General features: G+C 36.9%; 1 protein-coding gene across 3 annotated transcripts in view; it reads right to left on the bottom strand.

The window, feature by feature from the left end:
- Wapl (WAPL cohesin release factor) overlaps positions 1 to 24,983 on the bottom strand; it is a 70,003-nt gene that overhangs the window by 40,667 nt on the left and 4,353 nt on the right. For 2 of the 3 annotated variants that reach the window (XM_028789095.1, XM_028789097.1), the window contains exons 3-4: positions 10,558 to 11,610; positions 7,632 to 7,750 (exon numbers count right to left, since the gene is read on the bottom strand). In XM_028789095.1, the coding sequence (XP_028644928.1) occupies positions 7,632 to 7,750; positions 10,558 to 11,610 (1,172 nt within the window). The remainder of the gene's footprint in view (positions 1 to 7,631; positions 7,751 to 10,557; positions 11,611 to 24,983) is intronic. The other variant, XM_028789096.1, reaches the window with a different exon arrangement.

Raw genomic sequence — 24,983 nt, forward strand, 5'->3', positions numbered from 1 at the left:
TCAACATATAACTTTAGATTTACTAATTCTGCTTTAGTACACCTTTTACTAACACCTCACCATTTCCCTTGCCTCTGTGCAAAGGAATGATAAAGGCATGGTGGCATTATTCTATCTCAACATTTTCTTTTAGATTTACCATAAAAATGATCATGCTTGGCTTATTTTACTAGGCACAATGCTAATAAGTAATAATTATTTAATCTGTCAGTGATGGGGGAAAAAAAGACTATAGTATTCCATTTACTAAATGTAAAGAAGAAACAATTGAAAATTTTTCATCAGTCTCCAACTGTCAGTGTAATAAATGATGGCAATAAGGTTTGTGATGGTCTGAGTATGAATGGTCCCAACAGGTTCATGTATTTGAATACTTAAAGTCACTAGGGAATGGAATGTTTAGAAAGGGTTACAAGGTATGGCCTTTCCAGAGACTGACCCATATATAGTCACCAAACCCAGACACTATTGCGGCTGCCAAGAAGTGCTTGCTGACAGGAGCCTGATATGGCTGTCTCCTGAGAGGCTCTGCCAGAGCCCCACAAATACAGGGGTGGATGCTTTTAACCAACAATTGGACTGAGCACAGGGTCCCCAATGGAAGAGTTAGAGAAAGGACTGAAGGAGCTGAAGGAGTTTGCAATCTATAGGTACAACAACAATATCAACCAACCAGACACCCTAGACCTCCCAGGGACTAAACCACCAACCAAAGAGTACACATGGAGGGACCCATGGCCCCAGCCACATATGTAGCAGAGGATGGCCTTGTAGGACATCAATGGGAGGAGAGGCCCTTGGTCCTGGGAAGGCTCAATGCCCTGATGTAGGGGAATACCAGGGTGGGGAGGCAGGAGTGTGGGGTGGGGTCGGGGGGAGTACCTCATAGAAGCAGGGGGAGAGAGGATAAGGGGTTTCCAGAGGGGAAACTGGGAAAGGGGATAATTGAAATGTAAATAAAGAAAATATCCAAAAAAAAAAAAAAAAGAAAAGAAAAAAAAAGGTATGGCCTTGTTGGAGTAGATGTGGCTTTAGAAAAGGTGTATTACAGGGATTGTGCTTTGAAGATTTGTTTGAGTGTGTGTGTATGTTTTTCTTTCTCTCTTCCTCTCTCCCTCCCTCCCCCTCTCTCTCAACCTGCAACTTGCAGATTGCATATGAGCTCTCAGCTACTACTCCAGTACCATTCCTGCCTCCTGTTGCCACTCTCCCTGCCACAACGATAATGAACTAACCCTTGAAACTAAGCAAGCTCCCAATTCAACGTTTTCTTCTGTTTTCACGGTCTTTCTTCACATCAATAAACAGTAACTAAGACAAGGTTCAATACCAGATGCAAACAATGAGTGAGAAAATACAACGCAGAATAGGGTAGTTGGATGGTGTCTGAACAGCCCTACTTAAATTATAAAAAGGGAAATATGCCTTTGTTTTGAACAAAGCTTATGATCCCAAACTGTTAGTTATTTAAACAGTATTAAAGGCCAAGAGTACTTATACAAGGCCCTAGATTCAATCCCCATAGTGTGGAAAATAGTATGGATATAAATGAAAATACATTAAGAATGGAATACTGCCAGGAAGTGATGGCTCATGCCTTTAATCCCAGTACTCAGGAGGCAGACATCAGTCGGATCTCTGAGTTTAAGGCCAGCCTGGTCTACAGAATAGGTTCATGGACAGCCAAGAGCTACACAAAGAAACTGTCTCGAACAAACAAACAAAAATAATAGAATAACCAAAAACTATAAAGCTTCAAATGTAAGGAAATATAAATAGTTATCAAAAATGAAGCTCTGGGAAAAAAAATTAACTTAAATCTAATCCAGAATGTAGATTTATTCATTTACAGCTTCCTAAGACAATGTTGGAAAGCAAGTTAAATAATATCAAGGAAATAATTAGATAACGTCTACAAGTGGAACAGTCCTAAGTATCACAGCTTCCTAATAAATAAGTGAAAGGGAATTCTTTGTAAATAACAATCTATTTAAATAAAGTCTATATAAAAACAAAACATACCAAACTGTTACAAGAGTCTTAGTTAAAAGAGGTAGGGAGGGGAACTAAGGACTTCTGAGAGCTTTAGATGAAAACATTATGATCAGGCATTAAGAATTATTTTTTTAAAGTATTTATTTTCTTATAGGTCTTAGTTTTATTACTAGACAGGAGATTCTTTTTTCTTTAGAAATGCTTAGGCCAGGAGTGGTGGCACATACTTTAAATCCCAGCACTGAGAATCAGAGGATCTCTGAATTCTAGAACAGCCTAGTCTCCGGAGAAAGTTCCAGGACAGGTAGAGCTACACAAAGAAACCCTGTCTTGCAAAACTAAAATACAAAACAGAAGGAAAAAAAAGAAAGAAAGAAATGGTATAAATAAAATTATTTTCAAATATTATAGTATATACACGATAAGTATTGTATAATAAACATGTTATACAGAAAGAACACTGTGTATATACCATGATAGCACAATGCTAGCTAAAAATAAATACATGCCAAGAGATAAGGGGTTTCATATTTCTTTTTTGAATCTGAAGTTTTTCACAATAACAATTTTGGAGAACAAAATAAAGTAACAACACTATCAACCATCAGGTCTCAAAGAATAGGCCATGGACATTAGAGATATATATCAAACTCTTTTAGGAGACTACAAATTCAAAATGATTTTCATACTGGGCAGTGGTGATCCACACCTTTAATCCCAGCGCTTGGGAGGCAGAAGCAGGCAGATTTCTGAGTTCAAGGCCAGCCTGGTCTACAGAGTGAGTTCTAGGACAGCCAAAGCTACACAGAAAAATCTAAAACAAACAAACAAAAAAAAAAACAAAAACTATTTTCATAATTACAGTATTAGGTTATTTGCCTTTCTCAGTGTGTGAAACTCCTATGGATGGTGCTGAAGCCAGATTGACGGTATCTTGGCAAGAATCTTAAAACCTATAAATTATACCTTTTCTCATCAGTGTCACAATCCATTAAACATCAGTTTCATATAAAACCTAAGAAGAATTATCATTTTTATTAAATCTCAATGTTCTGTGTGACAAATGTACACAAAATACTTGTGCATACAACAACTTCTTGAGCTGTATATATCCAGCTATGTTTGTCAGAAAAATCATTCTTTACTTCAAAGACTGACAAACATCCTTTTAAGACTTAGGTATCTGGCAAAGATATTTCTGTAAAGGAATAAAGTGAGACTGTCACTGTCAGCTAATCCCTTTAAGGCATTTGGTACCAATGAGAAAAAATATCAACTCTAGCAAAAACTAAAATTCTGGAATCTTGATCTATTTATTACTGTGAATCTGACTGCTTCCCAGTACTGACAAAATTTTTTGGCTTAATGATATATATTAGTATGATTTTTTTTTAAAGATTTATTTATTTTATGTGAGTACACTGTCACTGTTTTCAGACACACCAGAAGAGGGCATCAGATCTCATTACAGATGGTTGTGAGCCACCACGTGGTTGCTGGGAATTGAACTCAGGACTCTGGAAGAGCAATCAGTGCTCTTAATCACTTAGCCATCTCTCCAGCCTCAATATGAATTTTTGATTGAGCATAACAAAATGTGTCACCTTAGAAAGTTTATATAGGGAATCTGACATTAGGCTAGAACAAAGGAAGTAATTTCAGGCAGGAATATAAATCTTAGGCTAGAACAAAGTAGGCTTCAGGCAAGAAAATGACTTTGGGCTTGCTTGGACAGGGAAGTAGGATCAGATATTTTGGTCATCCTGAAAAGCCCTTAGACTTTGTTTATCGCCTTGCTTATTCTTTGACTATATCTGTTTACTGTCTTGCTTGTTTCCTGACTATTTGCATCTATTGTATTGCTAGTTCCTCAACCTAGAATTAACCTTAATACTTACATGTAATTAAAATGGTATAAAAGCAAAAAGGATGATGATGAATGGAATAGGGGGTTTATGGGAGGGGAAATGGGGAAAGGAGATAACATCTGAAATGTAAATAAACAAAATATCCAATAAAAAAAGTTTGCATAGTTCAAGGTAGCTAGTATTTTCCAAATGGGCAACAAATATGGTGTTAAAGCATGTACAGATAAAATGTATAATCAAAATGTAAGGAGAAGCAATATTGTAATGTAAACAGTCTGAAAAGCTTATAGACATAAGTTAACCTTTAAAAAATTAAAATTTAAGTTTTAGTGTAGTGAGCCAAATATAAAATACATTTCAAAAGCTTACCTAAAATATAACCATATAGAATGTTTGGGTTATATTTTCTTCAAATATTTCAACCAATATAGCACAATAAAATATACTGAATGCAAAGCATGAGAATACAACTGTTCTCCCACAAGACAAAGATAGTCCTGGCTGGCCTCAAATTCAGAGATTTACCTGCCTCTGCATCCCCAGTGCTAGGATTAAAATGCATGAGCCACCACACAAAGCCTTCAGTGTCTTTTTTTTTTTTTAAAGCATGCCTTTACAGAGATTTACAAAAATAAAAGTATAATAATGTTATTCCTTCTACATTTTTGGTTTCAAAATAATTTTTCATATAAATTATGTCATTAGTTTATTACTTTAGAAAATTGTAAATACAAATGGAGTTTGTTTCACTTCTAATCTATTCAATGGTTTTTTTTTTATTGTTTTTGTTTGTTCAGTTTTCTTTTTTTACCACGTTTATTTAAGACAGGGTCTTGTTATGTGGCCCAAAATCATAAAGCTGTAACTTGTAATGCTCCTGTATCAGTTCCCCAATTGCTAAGATCATAGATGTATGCCACCACACTTGGCTCTATCTAACCTAATACATACTGATAGTGGCCATGTAATTTAAAGTTCGTTAGTGTCCTTAATATGTGATAAGAATTTGAAGTAACCAACCCTAAACACACATACATATGAGAAAATCTAAAGGACTCAGCATAACATATTTAAATTTACATATCACCCAGGCAGTGGTGGCGCACGCCTTTAATCCCAACACTTGGGAGGCAGAGGCAGGTGGATTTCTGAGTTGGATGCCAGCCTGGTCTACAGAGTGAGTTCCAGGATGGCCAGGGCTACGCAGAGAAACCCTGTCTCGAAAAACCAAAAAAAAAAAAAAAAAAAATTTACATATATATTTTATGTGTATATACCAGTAAGTTAAGAAGTCATGACGTTGAGGAGTGGGAAGGTATAAAGAAGGAGGGGAAAGAGAGAGGTAGAAACTATATAAATACAGTACTTATATATGGAATCCTCTTCCCCAAAATTAACAAATGTTAAAAAAATGTGGTGATTGAGAACCCCTGCCCGTTGATGAATATTGCTCTGAAAATATACATCATAAACCATTTTGTAAAAACTAAAAGTGCATCTAAACAGCTATAATTATTTGGAAGATGCCCAATGAGCTTTTACATAAATAAAAGAAAAAATAAGACAATAAAAAATGTTTATGTTCTAGCTATATAAAATTAATTCATTTAGCAAGAACAAAACAAACATTACTCAAACCAAAAACCTACATAAAACTATAACTTTGAGCGAAAACAGTTTTGAAAACTTATATTGAATTTGGTAATGAATTCTTGGCTGTGACATCAAAACCACAGACAACAAAAGGGCAAGAAAATAATCAAAAATTTTAAAACTGGCAAAAAGGAAGGTGTAACATTAAGAAGTGGACAGAATATTTGCAAATTATATAATAAGGAATTCCTTTTTAACTAAATTTTACATTATACAAAACATTGCCAGTTAACAAAAATATCAAACACAGAAAAACTAGCCCCAAAGATTATACAACTCTGTGAACTTCTCTTTCAAACAGAATAGAATTCAGTCCTTTCTCATCCCCTAACATTAGGATTCTTTTTCTTTCTTACAAGTTATATTGTGTGCCCACACTTGTTTACTTACATACATACATACATACATACATACATACATACATACATACATACATTATTGGCTAGACTTCAGAAAACATGTTTTTTTTTCATTCTGAGAGTAGATGGCTCAAGCTAATATTATATATTTTCATCTAAGTCTGTCTATTTTCTTGCAATTTTTTATTATAATGTTCTTTACAGCTGAATAGTATTTCATTACACACACATATACATACACACACACACCCAAAAATATCCATTCATCTTTCAATGAACCATTATAACTATGCTGATTCCAAATTCTTTGCTACAGTAAATAAAGCAGCAATGAACATGGAGGAACAAATATGCCCACAGCAGGTATGGAGTTCTCTGGGTATACGCCCAGGAATGAGACAGCAGGTTCATATGGTAGTTCTTTTAATTTTTTGAAAAGTCTGCTGAACCCCTACAACTAAACAAAAAAAACCTCTTAACTTTAAAAAGGGCAAAAAGACTCAATTAGCTATTTCTCAAAACACAGAGAAACATGGTGAGGGAGACAGCCTGGTCAGTAAAGCACTTGCCATGCAAGCATGACCACTTCAGTTCAATTCCAGCACTTACATAACTGGGCACAGCAACACACTCTTGTAATCCTAGTTCTAGAAAAGTAGAGACAGGAAGATTCCCTGGGCATTGCTGGCCAGCAGTAGTCTAGCTAAATCTATGAACTCCAGGCTGAGTAAAATCCTGTCTCAAAAAATAAGGTAGGGAACAATAGAGGAAGATGCCTCATAGGGTCTTGAGGCATCCACAGGCACATGCAGAACGGACCAAAAAAAAAAAAAAAAAAAAAAAGACCACATGCATGATATATAGTCTTACTAATGACTAGAAAACACGTGAAAAAAGTTTCTAACTCAGTAGCCATTATAGAAATGAAGATCAAAGCATGACTCCTCTATACATATTATGGTAGCTTTTTTTTTTTCCTTAAACAACAGGATCTGACTATATATCTTCTGGCTGGCCTTCAATTTGATCTACAGACAAGATTGGCCCTAAATTCAAAGACTTGCCAGCCTCTGCCTCTCAGCTGTTAGGTTTAAAGGCATGAACCATCACAACAAGACTATAGTAGCCTTATCTAGTAGTAAATGTTGGTTGGGACATGGGGGAAATTAATAACGCCTGTCTGATGAGAATATAAAATGGAATGCAAAACAGTTCCTTCCTGGTTACTAAACAAGCTTGACAAATGGTATGACTGTAGGTATATAGCTAAAAGAACTGAAAAAGGGTCAAAAAGACAGAAGATCCCTGACTTTCAAATGTTCAATCTGAGGATGACATGAAAGCAATTGCAACTTAGTAGAAAAGGTATTTTGAATTCTGGTCTTTTTCTAGACTAGCCATATATAAAAAAAAAAAAAGACTATTACAAGACAGAAGAGCAACATGTCTCCACTTCTAACCAGCTTCTTGTCAGCTTAAACAACCAACATTTTAGAGCATGGAAAAATTACTTTTAATGCCATACATACTTATATAATATAGATATATAATTACATTTTTTACAACAGTATATTGGTTTTTTTAAAAGAAGATCTACAGATACCCTGTGATAAAAACACTGTCACAATGGCTTACTGGTAACTTCTCAATAAAAAGTTAAGGGTTGAGTCCTCTAATGATAAATATATGTATACACATATACACATATACACATACATTTTTTAATTAAAATCACCAATAGTAATAATTTACTTACCCGTTTGGGGCCACTAAAAATCTTTCTGGTATTTTCCTTGGATTTATCTCCTTGTTTACTTATGGGCTTCTTCACACTCTCAGGCACACCAGGCAAGTCCTCTGTAAAATCCAAGTTTTCTGAAATGGTAATCAAAACTAGCTAGCTTTCCAGTGTTTCAAGTTATCAGAAAACTTAAGGCTTTTTTAAAAACATTAATGTTGGGGATAATAATGAAAGATTAAAAGTAATGATGGCTGATGAAGTACTCTAACCCTACCCTCTACTTCAAAATCTATCTGCTCTAGTTGTATTTTGTATTAGCAGCAAAAATCAAACATTTTCTCTTTTACTGAGAATGGGTCTTTAAGTTAGCTCAGACTGGTCTGGAATTCACTATATATTCCAAAGTGGGATGATCAAACTCATGGCAATCCTCTGCTTTAGCCTTTCAAATACTGAAATTACAGTCATGCATCACTATGCCTGGCCTAAAATTTTTTCCAAAATAAAATTTGAACTTCATAGATGCAACTGCCAGATATCTACAGATACTAACACTGATATATAATTTACAAACTCAAAAAAAATACTAAATTTTACATTTTTTTCTACATTTTACGTTCATGAAATCATGTTGCCTTAAAAGAATACTTGCTGGAAGCCAGTTAGGCAGAGCTGAAGCAGACTCAGAATCCAAACCTAGGTACGTAGTCTGGTGCCAATGCTGTATGCTTCCAGTACCTACTACATGTGCAAGCTGTGAGTACAGAGTTCTTTGATGCAAGATAAGTAACTTTTTGGTGTGATTCCCAAAAGTCAAAGACATTCAAGCACTCTAGACATAGTTCAAAGTGTGTAAGAGGCTGGGGACTTCTACAAAGATAACCACTCTAAAAATGTTTTTAAAACCTGTATTATGTATATGAGTGTTTTGCATTAACTAATTCTTTGGAGGATTTTCTTATACCCCTTTCGTTCCCACATAACTGCAGGGCCCACTCTAGCCCATTTTAGCTCCCAAATAAAAGACACAGAGACCTGGTATGTTTAATAACAAGCTTCAAGGACTAAGCTGGGCAGGTTCAGAACTATTCTAACCTGACTGTGCTGTGTATTTCCTAGCTATGTGGTCCTTTACCTGCATATGAGTCTTGCCCTGGCTCACTCTGGTCCATGTTTGTCCTCATAGTTACTCTCTCATAGAGATCTCAATGGAGAATTCTCCTGGTCCATCCCCATGGTCTCTCCAAACCTTCTCTCTCTCCTCTCTCTCCAGTCTCTTTCCAAGACTCCAGCTGGGATCAGATGCCCTGTCCTATTTTCTTCTGTCCAGTTAACTAACTAGCTGATCAGCTCTTTATTTGCCAATCAGAGGTGATAGAAAACAACTTCTATATAACATTAAGACCGGAGATGCTAGACCATGATACCAGCATCTGAATACACAGTGCGCAAAACTATCCCAACAGTTTTGCCTATATGTATGTATATGAACCACATGCCTGCCTGAGGAGACTGTACAGATGGTAAGGCATCAGAACCTCTGGAACTGAAGTTGTGAACTACCATGTGGGTGCTGGGATCTAAAAGCAACAAACACACATAACCACTGAGCCATCTCTCCAGTCCCAAAGAGGACAAAATTTTAAAAAGCACAATCTCTGGGTGTGGTGCGCAGTCCTAATCCTAGCACTTGGGAGGCAAAATCACGAGGGAAAGAAAACAAAGATAGTTATCCTTGGCTAGTACAATGCAGTTACATGACCTGTGAGTCTTCACATAAAAACTACTGAAGGATGAGATTACTTCTCAAATGGCTACAAACATTTTCTTCTAATTTAAAAGAAGGAAGAGAGAACCTCAATTTTTAAAAATGATTGTTGGCTCACACATTATGTCAAGACTGAACTGCAACTTGGCGTTTCTCATCCAAGTGGTCTGTAGTTTTCAAATGTTATTCAGTATCATTTCATTTCTCAGAGTCTAACTTTTCATATTCCAGAATACAGGTATTACTCTAAGATGCAAAAACAGACCTAGCTCTCACTAGAGACTCAACTACTAAGAGGACCTTATCATTGAGCCTACAATCTTGAGACAATTTTATTATTAAAAGAGAATACTTACCTACTAGTACTTTTCAATCCTATGAAACCACAATTTAAGAGGCTTTGAGAATATTTTAAATGTTTTTTTCAGTTTTATGCTACTTATGAAGGGTTTAATTAACTTCTTGAGTATTTCCCTCATTAAAACCATCTGTTATCAGTACAGTTCTAAATGTCCAAAAAAATCCATCCTTATGTCTGCATTGCATTTGGATTTTCAAAGCTAAAACACGATGTTTGATATTTCTGTCCCAAAGACTCAATAGTATAAAATTCTCACATAAATTCCCATATGCTGGCCTAGGGTTGTATTTTAATGGGAGAGATTACTTATTTGTAATTCGGATTGGGTTTGGAACCCAATCCAAAATAAAAAACTTTAAGTGATAGTTACCGATTTAATACATGTAAGACTCTCCAGTCTTCCATACAATTTAAGACCTAACCATTTACATGTAAAATGATATACTTATGCATAAGGCAATCTATACTTCTACTAAAGTATAATATAACAAACTAAGGCTTAAGAGATCACTCAGTGGTTAAGAGAATTTGCTGCTCTTCCCAAGGATCTGAGTTCAGTACTCAGCACCCAAACCAGGCAGCTTATAACCCTCTCTAACTCCAGCTCTAGTCTCAGATGGCACCTGCACTCACAAGCACATACCCACATGCAGACACACACACCAACATATAATTAAAAATAAATCCCATATATATATAAAAAACAGAACTGAATTTGTATTAAGGAAAGAACCTACCATTTAATTAAAGCCTGAAAAATTTACATATTAAATGCATATTATTTTATATTATATACATCTTACAATTCTTACCTGTATTATTAGTACTAGACTGACTATCCTGGGAATTGTCGCTGCTTTCAGGAGGAGGTTGCTGGGAAGGTGATGGAGCTGTTTTAGTTCTTTTTTTGTCTTTCTTTCTTTCCACTTGACAGTCGTCATCATCATCATCTTCACTTTCACTGAGATCGTCAAAGCCAAAATATTTAATTTTGTAATTAGAACTTCCAGAACCCCCTTCATCACCTCCTGTCTCATCATGATCTTCAAAACCAAAAAATTCAAGTTTAACATCCTTTTTAGATTTAGTATTACTAGGTCGAAATCTAGTAGTGGTCTTGGAAGTTGCAATATCTGCCTTTTTTCTGAGCCGGCCAGCCTCTCCTAAATCTGCAGGAGTGGATGCCGTGAACTCATCCATACTCCGTTCCATAGTATCCTGGATGGTAACATTACAAACTGACAAGCAAGATGGATGTAAAACAGTGTAATCTCTAGTCCGTCCAACTGTTCCTCTAAAACTGGTCCCACAACTTACACCACCTTTCTTTGCCTGATTCAGGCCATCTTTACTTGATTCACTGTTTGCTTTGGCTAAGGTCTGACTGGTGCCATCCATTAGCTTATCAAAATTTGATGCTCCCTGTGAGGATTTTGCTTTATTGGCCCTACAGTACGTCCTACAGTTGCTTGGCCTAAGAACACTTTGTATAATATCTTCTTCAAAGGCTTCATTTAGATTTTCCAATCCTCCAATCCGATTTTTTAAATCCTCATCCTTCATCTCCAAAAGAGAATCATTATCCAAACTTAAAATACAGTCTTCTGATCTGATATCTTCAAAATCATTATCCCATTCGTATAAACCAGTTCTTACAGATCCTTTGACTGGACAACTTTCAGATGAAGACTCTGTTCTTTTTCCAGACTGGGAATTCCAAGTATCATTTGTTTCTTTAGTTTCATCAGCTTTATATTCAGAAGCCACTGTGGTTTCTGTGTTGAGTTTCTTAGTACTATCTTCAGCATTTTTGTGAAAATGGTGACTATTTTTTTCATGTTCTTCACTAAAATTCTCCACTTTATCTATAAAAATGAAAAATATGTCAGGTTAAAAACATAAATGTTGCCGGGCAGTGGTGGCGCACGCCTTTAATCCCAGCACTTGGGAGGCAGAGGCAGGCGGATTTCTGAGTTCGAGGCCAGCCTGGTCTACAGAGTGAGTTCCAGGACAGCCAAGGCTACACAGAGAAACCCTGTCTCAAAAAACCAAAAATAAATAAATAAATAAATAAAAATAAATAAATAAATGTTATCAGTATGCAAATTAACAAATAGCAGGGCTACCTGAACTGTAGTATAAAATAATCTTGAAATAGCTGCAATGATTTCAACTTTCAAAAAAAAAATAAAAATAAAGTTTTACATATCTCTCCTACTCTGTCAGTAGGTACAGCTGCCACGTCTTCTAATAGCCTATCCCTGGACACCCAAGCCTCTAAAAACAGTTATGCTGAATTCGGAAGAAGATTCTAGCATTATTGAGAAACCAAATCTACTAAGGATAACATTAGATGACATTTATGCTTTCAAGTAACTGTAATTTAGTAGAACTTAAACACATGTAACAATGAGCCACATGCCTTTAAGGGTCATTTGTACTTGCCTGAAATAGGGCTGTCTCTACAGTATGTTAACTTTGTCAAGAAACCTGCCTGCAGGAAGCTTCTCTAGCTATTTCTGTTTTTCTTCGAATCCTAAAAGCCACATAATTTCTTAACAGTGGATCTGGTACCTATGTAGTCTATAGTGCCTATTTATGAATATCAACCAGTACTGCAAATTTAACATGACTATTTTATATGTGAGAATTTCATTTTTTGTCTTAAATTTTTAACATCAGAAGCAATAACTTTTTTACCTTCCAAGTAAAAGACAACAATACGACTCAAACTAATATCATGATGCCCTGAGCATTAATGGGTAAACACTGGCAAATATTTACTCTATGCCAAACAAAAAAACTGCCTCAAGAAAAATACACCTACATTTAAGAAAAACTATTTACAAATCTTTTGTTTTGTTTTGAGATAGGGTCTCACTATGTAACCCTGTACTGGAACTCAAGATGTAGACCAGACTGGACTCAAACTCACAAGAGATCTGCCTGCCTGCACCTTCCAAGTGCTGAGATTAAAGTCATATGCCACAACACTCTCCTTATTTACAAGTCTTACAACATACTTTCGAATACAGACAAAAGGAATGTTTTACATGGATGAATTCACTGTATAATTTTTTATGCTATTCAATGAGTTTAAATATAATTTAACTGTGTCATAGGCCTGTAATCCCAGCAACAGTATACAAAGTTCATGGCAATCCTGGGACACTTAAGGCACTGATTCAAAATAAAAAGAAGAGTAATGTACTAATTTAACTCAGTGGTTAGAGCACCTACCTAACATGTCTAAGATGTAACTAAGTTAAACTACCTCATGTTTATTGATTAGTATATGTGTGGGTACACCATGTGCCATGATGCTGTGAACCGCCTCTCCAATCCTTAGTTCATTTTTATAGCTATATAGTATTCCACTGAGAGGACTTTGTGGGGGGTAGTTAATAGGGTTATAGTATGTTTTAGTTTTGAAACAGGTTTTCACTATATAGCACTGACTAGCCTACCACTTGCTATAGATCATGCTGGCCCTAAAATCATATAGATCCACCTGCCTCTGCTAGTATTAAAGACATGCTACCACACACAACTTGTTTTTGTTTTCAGAGACTGGGTTCCTGTGGAACCCAAGATGGCCTCAAATTAGTATTCTTTCTGTTTCATGTGCACAATACCTGGCTTCTACTATCTTAATCTCAAAAAAGACTTTCTGCTTTAAGTTTTCTGATTTAAAGACAGATCTAAAAATAAACTTCATTGTAGTTTTAAAAAACATTACTATTTTAAGTTTATTGTCCTCATTTCTCCTATGTGTATTGTGTTTATGCATTTTAGAAGTTGCCTTTTAGGTGATTTAAGCAGTAACTGCTGATAGCCTATCTTTGTAAACTTGTAAGAAGTAATAAGAAGTTCTGTAAGGAAATAATTTAAGTATGCAGCATTCAGTAAGGAAATATAGTATACAGTAACAGTAGCAAACAATCCACATATTATACATAGCAAAAGTGAATTATTAGCTGGGCGGTGGTGGCGCTCGCCTTTAATCCCAGTACTTGGGAGGCAGAGGCAGGCGGATTTCTGAGTTCGAGGCCAGCCTGGTCTACAGAATGAGTTCCAGGACAGCCCGGGCTATAAAGAGAAACCCTGTCTCAAAAAAAAGTGAATTATTGCTCTAGTACATTTTTAAGCTTCTAAAACATAGATAGTTTTAGGTAAAAGCTAATTTAATCAATAGAGTTCTACATGAGAAAAACTGCCCAAGCTCTCCACAGTAGTATTTCAGCATGTAAAATGTGTCCTATACTCCTATATTATTTAACTTCCCAACAACAAAATCTTAGCTCAATTTTGAATGGTTATTACCATCTTATCCAAAACTGCATGTTACAATTGCTTTTAACTGCCCTCCCACATCAAAACCAGCTTCCTAAGAGATAAACCCATTTGTACAGAATATTCATTTACCAAAGCGGGTTGAGGAGGGCAGTATGATAGCTAGATTTTGTTTGTTTTATTCTTTCATACAATACATCCTGGCTGCAGCTTCCCCTCCCTCCATTTCTCCCAGTCCCCTCATCCTACATCTCCTTCCAGATCCATCCCACTCAGCCAACACCTCCTCCTCCCAGGGACATCAACCAAACAAGGCATAACAAGATACAATAAAACCAGGCACTACCCCTCACAATGCTGGGCAAAGCAACCAGGATTGTGAATTCAAAACCAACATGTTACATAGGCTCTGTCTCAACTCTCACATCCTCTAAGAGAAATTAAGTGACCACTTTTACTTAACAGATTCTTAATTTTATACAGGAAGTCCTGTCTCTAAAAAAATCATCCACCAGAGGAAGTAAATACTTGCTTGGTATAGTGGCACCTCAAAGGTGAAGGCAGAATGATTAGGAGTTTATGGTCATCCTTGGCTACATATCAAACTCCAGAGCCTTCTGGGGCTACATGAATCCTTGTCTCATAAACCGTAAATAAGTAAGTAAACAAGTAAATAGAGCCACATAGAGCCAGACAGAAAGATGAACAAACAAAGCATGAGGGGAAGGGTACACTAGCCTCCAGAAAACCTCATGATCAGTTATCTGGAAGCTCTCTAAAACTTGTTCTTTATCCGGCTGGAGAGATGGCTCAGGGGTTAAGAGCACTGACTGCTCTTCCAGGTCCTGAGTTCAATTCCCAGCAACCACATGGAGGCTCACAACCATCTGTAATGGGATCTGATGCCCTCTTCTGGTGTGTCTGAAGACAGCTAGCTACAGTGTACTCATATACAATAAATAAATCTCTGGAAATAAAACAAAAACAAAAACAAAACTCGTCCTTTATGATTTTCATGGTGGCTCTTCTACCATAAGTAATCAACTTAGCCCTTGTCTCCTCCTCCCTTCCTTAAGAGGTTTCAGGTAGCTGGGCGGTGGTGGCGCACGCCTTTAATCCCAGCACTTGGGACACAGAGGCAGGCAGATTTCTGAGTTCGAGGCCAGCCTGGTCTACAGAGTGAGTTCCAGGACAGTCAGGGCTATACAGAGAAACCCTGTCTCGGAGGAAAGGAAAAAAAAGAAAAAAAGAAAAAGGTTTCAGGTAGGGGTATCTCTGAAAGTCTCAACCCTCTAATCTTGATTGCATCTACCTAGTGAACATTATCCTAAAGCTCCTTAAAAAGTGTCAGCTGTCAGTTCATTACAAGATGATTCTATATAAGATTCTAGGATATTGAATTTTATGCTTAGAAACTGAACCAAATACATACTTTACAATATAACTGTACAGTACATACCTAAAAAGCTACAACAATTAACAATATACTGTAGTTCTAGGGAGAACTGTGGCAGCTGGCTGAGAAAAGGGCTAAGTAGGAAGATTTTAGCCAACACCATTGTAAACCAAGTGCAAGTAAAAATGTGTAAAAGATACTATATATTCTAAAGTGAAACAATCCAACAGAAAAAACAAGTAGCTATTTTTCTACCTTTACCTAGGTACAAAATTTGGTAAGAGAAGGGTGATACCAAGGTTGGGAAAGGGGGTGCGTACTATTAGCAAGAAATGTGGCATTATCAATTGAAATTTAAGCTATATACATCCAGGGCTGGTCCAGTATAAGAGCACTTGGCTACTCTTCCCAAGGATCCAAATTCCAACCCCAACATGACTCATAACCACCCGTAACTTCAGCTGCAAGGGGTCCTAAGCTTTTGGCCTCCTCAACATCTGCACTTATAGGCACATAACCAAACTCAAATGCAGACACACATACCTACATATAATTTAAAGCAATAAAAATAAAACTTTAAAATATATATATTCCCTCTCAAAATTACTTTTAGAAATAACTCCTACACTATACTAACACAGGTGACATGATACCCAAAAACTTAAAAAGATGTTCAATACAACATTTACTTGCAACAAAAAAAAAAAAAAAACACAAGGCATTTCACATACACCTACACAATGGGAAACTATGAGCCTGCTAAAAAGAACACAGAGTATCTACAAATACTGAGCAATATATATCCTAAAATTATCCTTTAAATGTACTAAAAGCATGATATACCATACATATGCATACATTCCAGTACTTTATATTTCACATTGTGTGTATGATTTGAAACAAGACCTCACTGTGTAAACAAGGCTGGCCAGGAACTATGTAATCTGAGCTAATTTCAAATCAGAGATTGCCCTGCCTTGCTGTGCTAAATGCTGGGATTATAATCATGCTACTACATACAGCAAATGTTTAGGTTTTTAGGATCATACACAGTATATAAGCTGGTTGGGGGTATAATTCAATGATAGAATGCACATTTCCATACTCAAGGTCCTGGGTTCTAGCTCCAAAAAAGAAATAGAAAGTATTCACGAGCCGGGCAGTGGTGGCGCACGCCTTTAATCCCAGCACTTGGGAGGCAGAGGCAGGCGGATTTCTGAGTTCGAGGCCAGCCTGGTCTACAGAGTGAGTTCCAGGACAGCCAGAACTACACAGAGAAACCCTGTTTCGAAAAACCAAAAAAAAAAAAAAAAAAAGAAAGTATTCACGAAATCTGAATCTGAGGGAAAGCAACTTCTCACTGGAAAGAGAACATGCGGACATTAACCACAAGTATTTATAACCACAAGTACCCAAAAGACCAGAAAATGAACTATATTATTTGTGAACCAGGAGCTGAGGCTATAGCTTGGTTGATAGCTTGATTGATAGCTTGACTAGCACATACCAGACCCTTGGTTCAAGTTTAAGCACTGAATAAATAAAGACAGAGTGGTACCTGAGTGTAATGCAAGCATTCAGGATGGGGATAGGAAGATAAGAAATTCAAGGTCATTTTCTGTTAAAGAAGGAGTCTGAGGTCAGCCTTGGTTAGAGACTGTTTCAAAAACAATAAAAAAGCTCCCAAAGTCCTCAATTAATCAACTTTACATCAAGATTTGAAAGGTAAAGCATCTTCTTTCAATTGGCATATAAAATACTCTAATGAAACACAAGATTACATGTCATTTTAAAGATAATACAGTAAATAAGTGAGGATTAGGGATGTAACTCAAAGTACAGTGCTTAACTACAGGTTCTAGGTTTAATAACCCTAAGGGGAGGTGAGGGGGGAGACAAACCAAAAACCATTTCAAAACTACTATTCAAAAGCCGGGCAGTGGTGGCACACGCCTTTGATCCCAGCACTTGGGAGGCAGAGGCAGGCGGATGTTTTGAGTTAGAGGCCAGCCTGGTCTACAGGGTGAGTTCCAGGACAGCCAGGGCTACACAGAGAAACCCTGTCACAAAACAAAAGAACGAAACAAAGAACAAAAACAAAAACAAAACCTACCCAAAAACTGGGCATAGCAGTTTATCTGTAATCCAGCACTTGGGAGCTGGAATTACATATAAATTTATTTTTATTATTATTATTATTATTATCAGCACCACCACTAGAAGCAGCAGCAGCACCGCCAGCACAACCAGTGGCAGGCTTACTACACAGAACGGCCAAAATTAAACCAACCTCCTATCATTCCTATCTACAAACCAACCCTTATCTTTAGGCTTATACAAGGGTCTATCAGTGAGGAGCTGCTGCCCTCAGGATAATATAATTAGGTCCTCAACAGAAAGATACAGCTCCTTATAAAGCAGGCTTCAACTCCCAATCCATTTGAGTAGGGGGGTAATAATAGCTTCACTGTGAAGAACCAAGGTTGGGACCTCATCCCTTGTGATTTTCCTATATCCCTCCTATACCTTTGTAAATAACCCCTCCTTATATTACCTAATTTGGGCATGCCATCTGTTTCCAGATGTCCCAGTTCTTCTCTTTAAAACATGTACATTTACATATGTGAATTTTCTCAATCCTCAGGCCACTACAACCATTCTGTGAAATCCTCATTCAGTTAACTTTTGTATCAGCAATCCAATTCGACTCAGTTGAACCTTCAATAGCTCTGGCTGTTTCATATCAGCTTTCTTTAGTTTCTTCTTCTTTTCTCCATCCTTTAAGTATAGGAACTTTTTCACAGCTCAATTCAAATACTTAATGACTTCATGTTTAAATATTTTTATACTTAGTCTCACATGTATTGTTTCAAATCGATGCTTCTTATTTAAGCTCCACCCCTGATCTCCCCCTCAAAAACCCAGGTGTGGTTGTTCATGACTCTAAGTCTAAGGAACAGAATATACGGGGGGGGGGGGGGGATGTCTTGTGAAGTACTATAAAAATAAATTTCATTGTGCTGAAAGTAATTATTCATGACTAGCACAAGTCAATGGTACACCTCCTAAAAAGCACATAGGAGGACAGTATGTTTACAGTTTTCATTAATTACCACAAAGTTGGTATTCTCTTGGATTCCAGGGGAAACTTGCTAATGGCCTCCTGTACTCTTGTTACATCTTAACTTTGAGAACAATTTTGGCTTTCCTTGGGGGCGGGGAGAAGTCGTGGTAGAAAAAAGAAATAAAAGGATAATGGCAACCGCTATAATACTTGGGATAATGTACTTGGGAGGTAGAGGCAGGAGGATTATTTTCAGGTATGTCTTCAATGTGAGGACAGCCTGTACTAGAGTCTCGAGATACAAACAGACATCAAAATCTACTTAATAAATGAAGCCTGGAGATGTGGCAGGATGTAGAAGGCCTTGCATACAATCTCCAGCAACTGGAAAAACAAACAAAAGCATGTAAAAACCTGCCTCAAAATTTGCATACTGTTGTTTGTATACAGCACACACAAAAAAGATATAACTACATAAATAAGATCCACTTATTCAGTAAGTATTAAAAACTCTGACCTTATTTTGCCCCTCCCCTCAAAAAAAAATTACTTAAGAGGCCATTTGGCTCAGTGGTTAGGAACACCAGATGTTCCTCTAGATGACCTAGGCTCAATTCTCAGCACCCACATGGTAGCTTACAACTGTCTTTAACTCCAGTTCCAGGGTATCCATGGCACCAGGCACATATATATGCCAGACAAAATACCCATACAAATAAAATAAGTCTTTTTAAAAAATTATTTAAATAGAAACAAATGAGAACTTGTAATTTGCTTCAACACAAGGTAAAATCGATCTTATGACAGCTATTTTATTCTAAAATCATGTATTGTTTATTATTAGGTTCATTCCTACCAGACTATAACAATACCATATGAAAAGAGCAATTTGGATGTTTCACAGCTATTTCAAGTTATCTAACTTCTGAATGATGCTTTACCTTTTATATAATGGGAATTAAGCCAGCTTTACAAGGCTATGATTAAGAATTGACTGATACATAAAAGGCTTAGCACAAGGCTGAAACTAAAAACAATAGATCTCTTACCCACTTTTCATGAAACTTGAAACATGACAAGTATATTTTATACAAAAAACACTCACTATCTAAAGGCAAATAAATAACTTCCTGATACTAAGATTGTCATCTCAGATAAGTTTGTAGCCCATTTTTTAAAAAAATACTTTTTAAAAAATGTGCACACGCCTTTAGTCCCAGCACTTGGGAGGCAGAGGCAGGCGGATTTCTGAGTTCGAGGCCAGCCTGATCTACAGAGTGAGTTCCAGGACAGCCAGGGTTCCACAGAGAAACCTTGTCTCGAAAAAACAAAAAAAAATGTGCATATTGTATCCCTCTGTGTAGGTAAATACATAAGAGTGCAGGTGCTCACGGGAGGCCAAAGGTGTTAGATTCCCCTGGAACTGTAGTCACTGGTAGGTGCTAGAAGCTACTCGGGTCTTCTCCAAGACCCATATGCATTCTTAACCCCTGAACCTCCTCCTTTCCAGCCTGATTCTAGTCCACTTTAAACTGTCAAAAGTAGAACTATTCATTCCCCTTTTCTGAAAATCACCTTTGGTTCTAAAATCAAATCTCAGAATGTCCTGATAAACCCCCCACCCCAGCAAGCTCATACACTCAATACAGCTTTAAGCAAATGGAAAAAATTTACTGGCTATGAAACCAGCCATGCAAATTAAGAGCCTATGCTATGGTTATCTCAGTCTTTGGCAGGATATGTAGACTGAATCCCAGCTGGCTGGCATGGAAAGTGTGCCAAGCAGAAATGTAAGTCTCTACATAATTTTTTTCAAGAGTCCAGACTAACAAAGAGTTAGAAATGGAAGTAACCCCACATAAAAAGCAAAAGCAACCTTTTTAAAAAGTCCTGGGGTAAAAAGATGGTTCAGAGGTACTGGGTGCTCTTCCAGAAGCCCCAGCACCCACAACGGATTATAACTCCAGTCCCAAGGGATCCAATACCCTTATCTGGCCTCTACAGACACTGCACATACATGGTGCATAGGTTTTTTTTATTTTTTTCAAGACAGGGTTTCTTTGTGTAGCTCTGGCTGTTCTAGAGCTCAATCACACCAGGCCGGCCTTGAACTCAGAAATCTACCTGCCTTTGCCTCCCAAGTGCTGAGATTAAAGGTGCACATCACCTTTAATATAATGTTTTAATGTACAGCCCCAGATTCCAAACTTGAATACTGGCAGGTATTGGTAGCAGAGTGTCTGCTAGCATACAAAAGGTTCTGTCTGGTTCAATAATGAATACCAAATAACCCATGTATATCAAAGACTGCCTTGAATCCTTACATTCACGAAGTGGAGGCTGGAGATCAGAAGTTCAAGGTCATTCTTGTTCACATAGTAACCACAAGACCAGTCTAGGATATACAAGATCCTGTCTCAACAAAACAACCTCCTCACTCCAATAGGTAAAATGAATTAGCTGGTAAAAGTGCTTGTCATGCAAGCCTGACAGTAAGTTCATTTGCTGAAATACATGGTAGAAAGACAGAGCTGACTCCAAAATAATGTACTCTAACTTCCACATTCCAATCATGCTCATATGCACACACATACATAAATTAAAAAAAAAAGGGGGGTCTGGAAAGGTGAATATTACTCTCCCAGAGTACCTGAGTTCAGTTCCCAGTATCCATGTCAGATAGCTCACAACTGCCTATAACTCAAGCTCCAAAGGATCCGATGCCTCTGGCACCTGTACCCATGTGCACAACACAGACAGACAGACAGACCAGACAGACAGACACACGCACGCACATAATTAAAGACAAACCTTAAGCCAGGCATGGATATGCATCCTTTAACCCCAACACTCAGAAGGCAGAGGTCAAATCCTGGTCTATACAGTAATTACCTCAACAACTAGCGCTATATACTGAGACTATGTCTTTTAAAAATAATAAAACATAAAAGGCTGAGTAAAATGATTCATAGTAGACGAATATAGATAGCTTAAAAAGATGAACTGTAGCTCCTGCTCAAAGTCATTTTAGTGCCACACCTATCTAAGAATTGACTAGTTTAAAAAAAAACTGAAATCAGAATGTTTTGTCTATAAAATTAAATAAGAATTTGCAGGTAAAACCAGAAGAACTACTAGATTTACTTAAAAATAAACACATGATGGAAGGTAGGAAGATTAGTATGTAGAAATGACACGATTTGCCACACACTGAGCTAAGGGGGTATTCAACGGTAGATAACTAACTAGCATGCATAAAGCCCTAGGTTCAATCCACAGTCTCACATGCTGCAGTAATTTCCAACACCAATAAGCCCATTAAAAAAAAAAAAAAACACAATCCAGTTATTACAATTATAAGCTATAAGCCTAGATTTGGCAGATCTAACACTATACTAACTTATTCCCCAGCTATAAGACCCTTTGCTATTTGGGGTTTCTCCTGGCCACGTGGCTCTGATCCATCATGGCTTCCTCCTTCTCTTCAATCCTCTTTCCTTCCCCTCACTCAAACCTCCAGTCCAGTTATAAGGCTCACAGGAGATCACTGCTGGGGGCAGGAGCAACCCCTTCTCAGAAAGTAGAATTAACATCAGAATACAAACAGCAACAGGACAACCCACAACAATCACAAGGAGAGAAAAGATGTCCAGCCATATACCAACTATTGAATACCCAAGGTTCTTTCACTATTTTTCTGAAGCTGGAAACTTTGTGGTCTTGTTTTGAGCCAGGGTACTTTAATAACTCAACCTTCCCCTAGAGTTCTTAGACATAGTTTGTAGTATTTTCTACTCTTTTCCTTATCTATCAAGCATTTGTTTACAAAACGGCAACCACTGATGTTTTTAAAACTTATTACACCTAATTATGTATGTGTGAGTACATGCACACGTGAGGACATACAAGTCATGGTGCACATTGAGTGTATAAAGGTAAGAAGACTACATGCAGGAGTTTGTTCTCTCCTTCTATGTGGTTCCCAGAGATGGAAACTCAGGTTTTTAGGCTTTACCCACTAGACTAGCTTACTAGTCAAACCATTCTGTTTTATTGTGACTTCATTTTGAATTTCCTCTCCAAATTAACCATAATTTTTAAAAGTATTACCCATTAATAAGTATTTAAAACAAAGAATTGTAATATAAAAAAAATCACATAATTCTCAACAGAGGAAAAGATGCACTTAATGTGTACTATTAGAAAAAAATGTAAATAAAATTCTTTTAACATTGAATAAGCTTGTGCCGGGCAGTGGTGGCGCACGCCTTTAATCCCAGCACTTGGGAGGCAGAGGCCGGCCTGGTTTACAGAGTGAGTTCCAGGACAGCCAGGGCTACACAGAGAAACCCTGTCTCGAAAAAAACAGAAAAACAAAAACACATAAAAACTGAATAAGCTTTTCGCATTGGTGTGAAACAATTCCAAAGCAGAAACTGGTGAATGAACAAATATTTCACTGAAAAGATACTATGGAACTTAAACCTGCACACTTTCAACAAGTACATCTACATACTTTGAACAAGTTGTTGATAAAACTTTTAAGTTTCCTGAGTAAAAGTAAAGACACTGACAATATGACAAAAATGGAAAATCAGGTAATCCCAAAAGTTTAGATGAAAAGCCAATGAAAAGAAAATCTATATAAAGCTCAAAAGCATTCTCAATTACAGAACCAACTTATAAATACATGAACTTATACATGGTTTATAAAAATAACTGATTTAAACATATCTAGAATAAGCTAACACTATTACAAAAATTAAAGACACTTCAAGTTTACTTCCTACCTACAGGAGTTGCCAGAGTTTGCAGCTTCAGAAAGTCAATGAAAAGGGGAAAATAGATAAATAAATAAACTCATTCTGTAATATTATTCCCTTACCACTAAGTGTGCATTTATAACAAGAGAAGCAAAACAAGATTTTTTTTTTCTGGAATACCTGTTTATCTTTATTTTTGTATGTATTTTCTCCTCAAAATTCATTATAATGCAGTCTGAAATCAGGATCAACCCAACTACAGTCATCAGAACTACAACCTAGCTACACTGGAGTAGATTATTGTATTTTCAGTTTTCTAGCAACTTCCATGAACAATTTATACATATGTAAACACATATGGACATAAGTAATTAAATACCTCCTACAAACGCTCCAATTCCCCTTATTAAACATTTCTTTTTTTCCTCAACGCTCTACCACCAAGGCCTCTCCCTGCCAATGGTGCCCCACACTCCCTTGGTCCTCCAGGACAACTTTTAACAACTTGCTACCTTCATTCTTCTACAGGCCACCCATCTCCTATCTGGAACAACTATTTGGAATCATCAAGAAATGACAACTAAAATACTATACAATTCAAATAGTAGGCTTAACAACATCTTGGCAATCAATAAAGCTCATTCAGTGGTTAAGTGCACTAGTTACTCTTGCAGAGGACCTGGTTCAATTCCTAGAACCCACATAGTAGTTCCCAACTGTCAGTAACTCCAGTCCCAGGGGAATCAAATACCTTCTTCCAGCCTTCGTGGTCACCAAACATGCATATGGTATACATACATAAAGGCATGCAGAACTCCTATAAAATAATAAACCTAAAAGTAATTACTTTTTAAAAAATTTCATTCGAATGTTGCTACTAGTTGATCTTAGGAAGTCACCTAATCTCTTCAAACTTTACAAAGTGAAGAAAGTTGAATAAAAATTAATTTGAGCTCAGAAATTATATCTGCATGATAAATTTTAGAAGCTGATCTGGAAACAACTTTAGGCTTCTTTTGATTTGTTTTCTTATGAAAAATCTAAGCTTAACTTACGAACAATGCTTTAGGAAAAATATGAACAAAGCAACAACCAAATGAGTATTAGGCCAGAGAATCAAGGGAATGACAACAAAAGCTAGCTCACTCTCACCCAAAGGTGAGAAAAGTAGGAAAAAAGCTCAGCATTTTTAGCAAAACTATCCAAGTCACACTCCATTATACTACTTGATGTGTTTTACATTAAGACTACAACAGACAAATTCCTGGTAGATAGCCAACCAATTTACAGTATTATAAAAACACTATCCAACAAATACAAGACTATTCCCAAAATATACCAAGTAACAAGTCTCTAAGATGTTGTTTGATTAAAATTTAAATCCGATTGAGCTCTTTAAAGTTATAAACGCTTTTATAAGGAGACTGAAGAAATAGTTCAGCAGTTAAGAGCACTGGCTTCTCTTCCAAAGGACCCAGGTTCAACTCCCAGCACCCACATGGTATCTAACTCCAGTAGCTCTTAGCTGCTAAAGGAGGTACCAGGCGTGCACAGTATACAAACATATATGCAGGCAACACACACATAAAATAAACAAACTTCTCAATATCCTCTACTAATCATAAATGCAGGGAGGAGAAAAAAAAAACAAGTAGTAATCACACATACCCTTTTTGGGGGGAGAGGATGCGAGGGGGGGGGAGTGCGGGGGGGGGGGGGGGG

Source organism: Grammomys surdaster, unplaced genomic scaffold (assembly GCF_004785775.1).
Source record: "Grammomys surdaster isolate TR1022 unplaced genomic scaffold, NIH_TR_1.0 125789, whole genome shotgun sequence".
Lineage (NCBI taxonomy): Eukaryota > Metazoa > Chordata > Mammalia > Rodentia > Muridae > Grammomys > Grammomys surdaster.